The 6,629-nt window shown below is 36.0% G+C and overlaps 1 protein-coding gene across 1 annotated transcript; it reads left to right on the plus strand.

Moving 5' to 3' along the window:
* Nucleotides 1-239: 239 nt before the first annotated feature.
* LOC137749196 (ethylene-responsive transcription factor ERF003-like) lies at nucleotides 240-1,417 on the plus strand. Its single transcript, XM_068489311.1, has 2 exons — nucleotides 240-387; nucleotides 605-1,417. Exons 1-2 carry the CDS (start codon nucleotides 305-307, stop codon nucleotides 1,107-1,109), a joined length of 588 nt encoding a protein of 195 aa, XP_068345412.1. The 5' UTR covers nucleotides 240-304; the 3' UTR covers nucleotides 1,110-1,417.
* The last annotated feature ends 5,212 nt before the right edge of the window (nucleotides 1,418-6,629 follow it).

The following is a 6,629-nucleotide window of genomic DNA, read 5'->3' on the forward strand; positions in this document are numbered from 1 at the left end:
ACCCACACCCTTATTACTAGCATAATTAATAAAGTAGGATACAAAATCATTGTTTGGTTGAAAAATTATAACCTTGCAATGATAAAGCTAAACAAAAAAGGAAAAGAACATAAAAGAGAAGGGCGAAAAGCCTTAACCAGAGGGCCCCATTGATCACAAGGGCCGCAAGAAAGAACGCCTATATAAATCCCCTTTGCCTTCCTACTTGTCACCTCCTCTTCTGCTACTCTCACAAAGTACACCATATTGGGCCCCTTCAGACTTTCGAAACGCTTCTCTTTGCACAACAACCACCACCACCACCATGGCTAGATCCCAGCAGCGGTATCGAGGCGTCCGACAGAGGCATTGGGGCTCTTGGGTCTCCGAGATTCGCCACCCTCTACTGTAATTCCCTCTCCGAACCGTTTCTTTTAAATCCTTTACAAACGTTTGTGTCATATTCCTTCAGTATTCAATGAAATATCTTCATATCATGCTTTAACTAAATAAAGCTTGCTTTTTATCCTAATGGTTAATGATAATTGTTTTAATTGAAATTTTTTTATGCATATTTCTTTGATTAATTCTGAACTAGAAAAGCGTTTCGTTGTTGTTTTTTAAGGAAGACACGAGTTTGGCTAGGCACATTCGAAACTGCGGAGGACGCTGCACGAGCATACGATGAAGCAGCAAGGCTCATGTGTGGCCTAAAAGCGCGCACAAATTTCCCATACAATCCTAACGAGCCCATGTTGCATTCATCCACGCTTCTCTCAGCAGCTTTGATGGCAAAGCTGCACAAATGCAACATGGCCTCTCTCCAAATGGCCAAAACTACCAAACCTGCAGTGCCAAAGGAGGAGCCCCAAGAACAAGTACACGTGCCACTCCCTTCTACCACCTGGATTACCGGAAAAGGGGACGAGAAGGTCAGGGATTATAGCGGAGCAGAACAATGGGTAGATCATGGGAACTGGGTTGGTGGTGATCTGCAGGGGGTTCCTCATGATCATCATCATCAGCAGCAGGAGTTTATTAAGCCTCTTCAGGATGATCATATTGAGCAGATGATTGAGGAGCTTCTTGATTACGGCTACATTGAGATTTGTCCTGGTGTTTCTGCATAGGCAACGATGAACTCAATTGCAGCTAGAGCTAGCATTTTAGCATCTTGTATGTGGAAATGCAAAATTTTTTATATTAGCTTATATAGCCTTATATGTAATAAAATTAGTTAGATGAGTTTAAATGAATGGTTATTGACTAATAAATATATCCAAAACTTATATGAGGAAAAAGAACGACAATATATGTAAGATATATGGTACACAGTCTTAGGAGAAATTTTAGTTAATGTTTTTTTTAATATCTTTAATGTGGGGTGATAGTGTCATAATCTCAAAGTGAGGCTCAAAACGCTTTACGCCTCAGTGCAATTAGGGGTGAAACTACTTAATATATGTTCTAGTTTATTATGTCAAGTTTTGTGATGTTGGATTACATTTTTCAACACTCTCCCTCACGTGAGATCACATCTTTAGTGTGCCACATGTAAACCAATTTCACATCAGCACCCTTTTTTTCCCAATAAATGAAAGATTCGTAGTCGAGTCAGAGTTTTGTTCATCGTTACGACATGGTCTTGTTCACAATTGGAACGGTTGTTATATCAAATCAAGTTGGAGTAAACCTGCTCCGACACCATGTGAAGATTTTAGCGGGCTAATGACCGACTATTAATCACACTAATACTATCCCAACTTAATCACCTGCACAACAAGACAATTATGATTTTTATCATAAGGCCTCAACGCAATTAGAAGTGGAACTATTCAATAAAATTTGTGATTCTCCAACGTGGCACTGCATTTTTCAACATATAGTATTGGTCTCATTTCAGCTTGGTATTTCGATCAAATTTGAAAAACAAAATTGTAAAAATTAAAGTACAAACTCACTGATTATTTATTCTATGAGTATTTAATTTTCATCATGTTAGAGGAGACTTTGAATTCAAATCATACGAATAATAGATAGATGTTGATTAAAAATAGCTTAGATATGAGTACTGTTTGAGTGGAATCTAACTTTAAATCTCTTTTAATGGCCAAAATGTGAGAGAACATGGAATGCCTTGATCAGGACAACACGAAAAGGCAAGGAGAAAACAAAATACTTGACATAAACTGTGAGCGAAAGAGTATTATGTGTACAGAACTGTGTTCAGTATCTAGTGGATAAGACATTTTCAAAACCTTTTGTTTTGTACCCGCTGATATTTCATATCTTGAGCTTCAACATGACTCACAAAAGAATAGATTGCTCTGGACTGTAGAAATCTTTAATAAAATATTGCCCATCCATAATCCAACAAAAAAGCAGCACATGAAGTTTGGAAATTCAATTAATGTATAGTCAAAATTTACATTTCCAACAATACAATGCAGCAGGTGATAAATTTGGGATGCCGTCGCTTTGACATTTAGTTTTGCATCGATTCGATTTGAGTTGGATGTCATGGTTGAACCAAAATTGGTTGATGGTAATACGAAATATTTGCCACGAAGGGTTGTCGTTCCATTATATGTATGAAGCGGACAAGCATTCAGTCAATAGTTGTGGCAATAGTGGCAACACAGTGAAATAATGTTAGTGTCCAATTTTCGAGTCAATGTTATTTGTATATAGGTGTCTCTCCAAGCAACGCGCAATGATCAGAAGCTGCCAAAATATGAACAAATTGTTGCAGACTTGGAGCCATAAATATATGACTGCTTTCCTCTCTCTGCAGAGACGTTCTCATTGTTTTCTCACTTGCTTTTCTGAGCTAATATACACATTAGACAGCTTTGTTATCCTTCCAGCTTAGATCCACGGATTCCAATAGCTAAAAGCCTCACTTTTGACCAACAGAAAAAGAAGGGGAGAAAAACACTTACAATCCACTTTCTTGTTTTCTGTGGTTGGACACGTAATACCGTTAAGTAGTGTTATCTTTCCTCAAAAATTATAAGTTGTAGTGCCTGTGAATTTTGATTTTAAGCTTTAAAATTTAACCAGTATAAGTGTGTTACAACACGAGCATTACATTCACTCGTTTTATGTAACTATTAAGTGAATCGCAATTGATATCATAATTGTGCGAAAAAAAAAAAAAAAGATTAACACACCTTTGGCCGGTTTCATATACGTTTAATTAATTTAGACATATATATGTAGTGGTAACGATTCGATTGAAAAGATTGAAAAAATTGGCTTTCGTGATTAGCAGCTTAATATGTTGTCAAAAAGCAATTTCAACATATATTTTTCTCATTTTGCACACCTTTACTATTATTTTTTATTTTTTTAATAAAATAAATTAAAAGATAATTAAAAACAGACTAACCGTAATCAATTTCACCTCAAAAGGCAAAACATATATTATTGATAAAGCATCCATTGGAAATTGTTATTATTGCAATTAAGTTTTGCAATTGTCTAATCGAAGAATGTTAAGAAGATTGTATTTTTTGCACCACATTGATGTATCATCTTATGTGATGAGTAATGTATACATGTCACGTCAATTAATAAATCTATTTGATTAAGTGTTGGTTGTATGCATTATTTATCATATGAGATTGTACATCAATATGATTTAAAAATGTATTCTTCCTAACATTGTTCTCGTATAATCGTTAATATATCGTCAAAAAGAGATTACAGCTTCATATTTTGAAGGTAGGTATAATGATCTCTGCGGAGTAAAGAAAATTAGAAAAGTTCTTCCGACGATAATTACCTACTAGTCAAGATCGAGATGCACTTCGTCCATTACTTTTGGTTTGTGCTTGTGGATCTCTTCTATGCTAAACAAACAAGGACTTGCACTTTGACAAAAAAACAAGATCATGTAGTTTCCAACAGATAGGGGTCACATGTCACTCTGTTTTTATATTTATTTATGTCATAGTCATGCAGTTCCATCAAACATATACAGTATTGCGCCTTTATTTATTTTCTTGTCAAAAATCTTTGTCAATACAAATGCATGTTATAAATTGTTCCTCTCATTTGGCCGTTCTTTTCCAAACCCAAAATTTATCTCCCCCCCTCCTCTGCTTTCCTTTCCTATGGATTTGGATTCTCGCCGGATCTCCAGGAAGGGGATTCGGCGAGGATCCAAATCCCTTCCCCATAAACCATCCATACCTCATCCTTTGCTCTGATACGCAGACTCTGCACCAAATATGTTTGCCAAATTTATTTCCCTCCCTCGCTGTACCCCCAAAACGGCATGCTAGATTTCCCCTGAGGCCAAGTGTACTGCAACTTTGGCCAAAGTAAAGGTATTTTACATATGCCTCACCTTTTATCCATGTGTTATTGTGTTTGTATATATTTGCAGGGATTTGGATCTGGTGACTATATTTTGGTTCTTCGTCTTTAGTGAAGAAATCTGGATGTGCTGTGCTTCTTGTTGCAGGTTTGGTACTTTTGTGCTGCGATGTCTTGTTCGTTTTCACCACTCGGTTATTTTCTCTAGTGTTGCTGCTTCAGTATCTGCTGGCAAGGCTTTTGTGGCAGTGACGGCGACGGACGCTGCTTTCTGCGGTCGGAAATTAGAGATTTGGGCTTCTGTTTTAGTTCATTTTATTAAGTTGGGCTTTTATGTATTTGTTTCCATCCAATGTATTTGAGTTATTTTGCTTTCCTATTGGCCTGTAAATTTCTATCGGATTAATGCAATTTTTTTAGACCAAAAAAAAAAATTATTTAAATTTACTTGAAAAATCCTTTCAGGTCAAAAACAACTATTCGTTTTTGAAGTGATTGGACTTAACTCTTCCAACGAAAGTAGTCATCCATTGCTTTAATATGATATAATAATATTATATTGAGGAAAAAACATAATAGCAAAGAAAAAAACGCATAAAATTTGAATAAGGGAAAACAAGTTTGGAAAAAGACAGAAGAAAACAAGGATGGTTACAAGATTAGTGTGGGATTTCACCCCACGCTGTAATCGTATTGTTTAATGTTTATCTCTCTGGAATTGATTTTGTCCCCCGCAACCTTTTTTGTGATCATTTTATTATCAACTTTTACAGAATTCGGCATATTGTAATAACATGTAATAGGAGTCAAATATAGATCATGTATTCAGAAATTTGTGATCATCTTTACATTCGGTTTTTGTGACAGAAAACAAAAAAATTGGATGTGTAATTTATGAATCTCTCCCGTACACATCTGTGACATCGTATAATTGTAATACCAAAAGTAACATTCAATCTTTTACCCTAAAATGATAAAAAAACAACTTATTACCCTGTAATGTGGTATTTTTTTTTCTCTTTCCTTGAAAAAAAAAAAAAGAAGCAATATCAAGACAGTCAAGATTAATCATGGTACATGGAATTTAATGTGTCAAAATTGATCACAAGTAGGCAATCATATGCCATTAACAATCCCCAAGCCCTTTAAATCATAAATTGGATATGCGTCAATCTTATATATTCTAGTTAATTGGATTCGCTTTATCATTGTATTTGGATACCTGCGGGAATGAAGCAAGCATGCGGCCGGGCAGCAGGTTGGTGGCCAAACTTCCCATATTGCATGCCAAAACACTTTCAACCCCATTTTTTTCTTCTAAAAAACAACATGTAGAACCAAACAAAGCGCTCTCTTTCTCTCTCTCTCTCCCTCTCTCTCTCTCTGAGCATGGGCATGCATGTAATATATGTTCCCCTTTACATTCCCTTCCACTCCCATTCCTTCACATGGACGACCATGTTATCCTCAAATGTATAGACTCTCGATGTATATATATGCATGTTAGCATGCACATGGTTTTAGCTACCCCCTTTACGATGTAGGGTAAGCTCGCGCTCTCTCTCTCTCTCTCTCTCTCTCTCTCTCTCTCTCTCTCTCACCTGGTACTTGTTTACCTTGTAGTTCTTTGTTCACTTTGTCTCACCCAATTCCTTCACATGAGCAAACATTTTATCCAAATAATTTGTCTCAATATGCATGATTGTTAGCATGCACGCACATGGTTTTAGGCTTTTAGCTGCCCGGTCACATGAGCCATGTTATGGCACATTGGAACAATATTTTCCATTTTACCTAGGAGTTCTCACGTCATTGTCTTCCCTCTCCTTTATCATTTTGAATTTTAACACTAAAATCATATGAAAAACTAACAAAAATGACTTCAAAACTTTGCATTTTAACAAAAAAAATCACCTAATAACTTTATTTAATGATAAAAATTAGATTATATAAATATATATATATATATATATATAAAGGCATTGGCCCACCGCCTCCCACCATTACCCCCCCCCCCCCCCCTCTCTCTTCCCAAAAAAAAGCCACCTTTCCTCCTCGTCATTGAAGTGATCAAGTTTTTGATAAAAATCAAAGATGATTAGTAAAAATGATACTCCTCTCTACAAATGATGGTCCAATATCTACATCAATCTCTAGGAAATTGGCTTGCCTCAAATATTATAGGATACAACCTTTTTTGGTAGGTAAGCTTTTGTTGCAACATCATGCGCACTTGACCATCCAATATCCTTCAACAGTACTTGAAATTAACTTTAATCTTGCATTGCAAAACATGTCACTTCCATTCACAAACTTAGCCTTTGACA

The sequence above is a fragment of the Pyrus communis genome, chromosome 11, assembly GCF_963583255.1.
Source record: "Pyrus communis chromosome 11, drPyrComm1.1, whole genome shotgun sequence".
Classification (NCBI taxonomy): Eukaryota; Viridiplantae; Streptophyta; class Magnoliopsida; order Rosales; family Rosaceae; genus Pyrus; species Pyrus communis.

Coding starts and splice junctions, on each gene's coding strand:
- LOC137749196 (XM_068489311.1), top strand. CDS start 305: ATGGCTAGATCCCAGCAGCGGTATCGAGGCGTCCGACAGAGGCATTGG. Junction 388..604: donor GAGATTCGCCACCCTCTACT/GTAATTCCCTCT, acceptor TTGTTTTTTAAG/GAAGACACGAGTTTGGCTAG.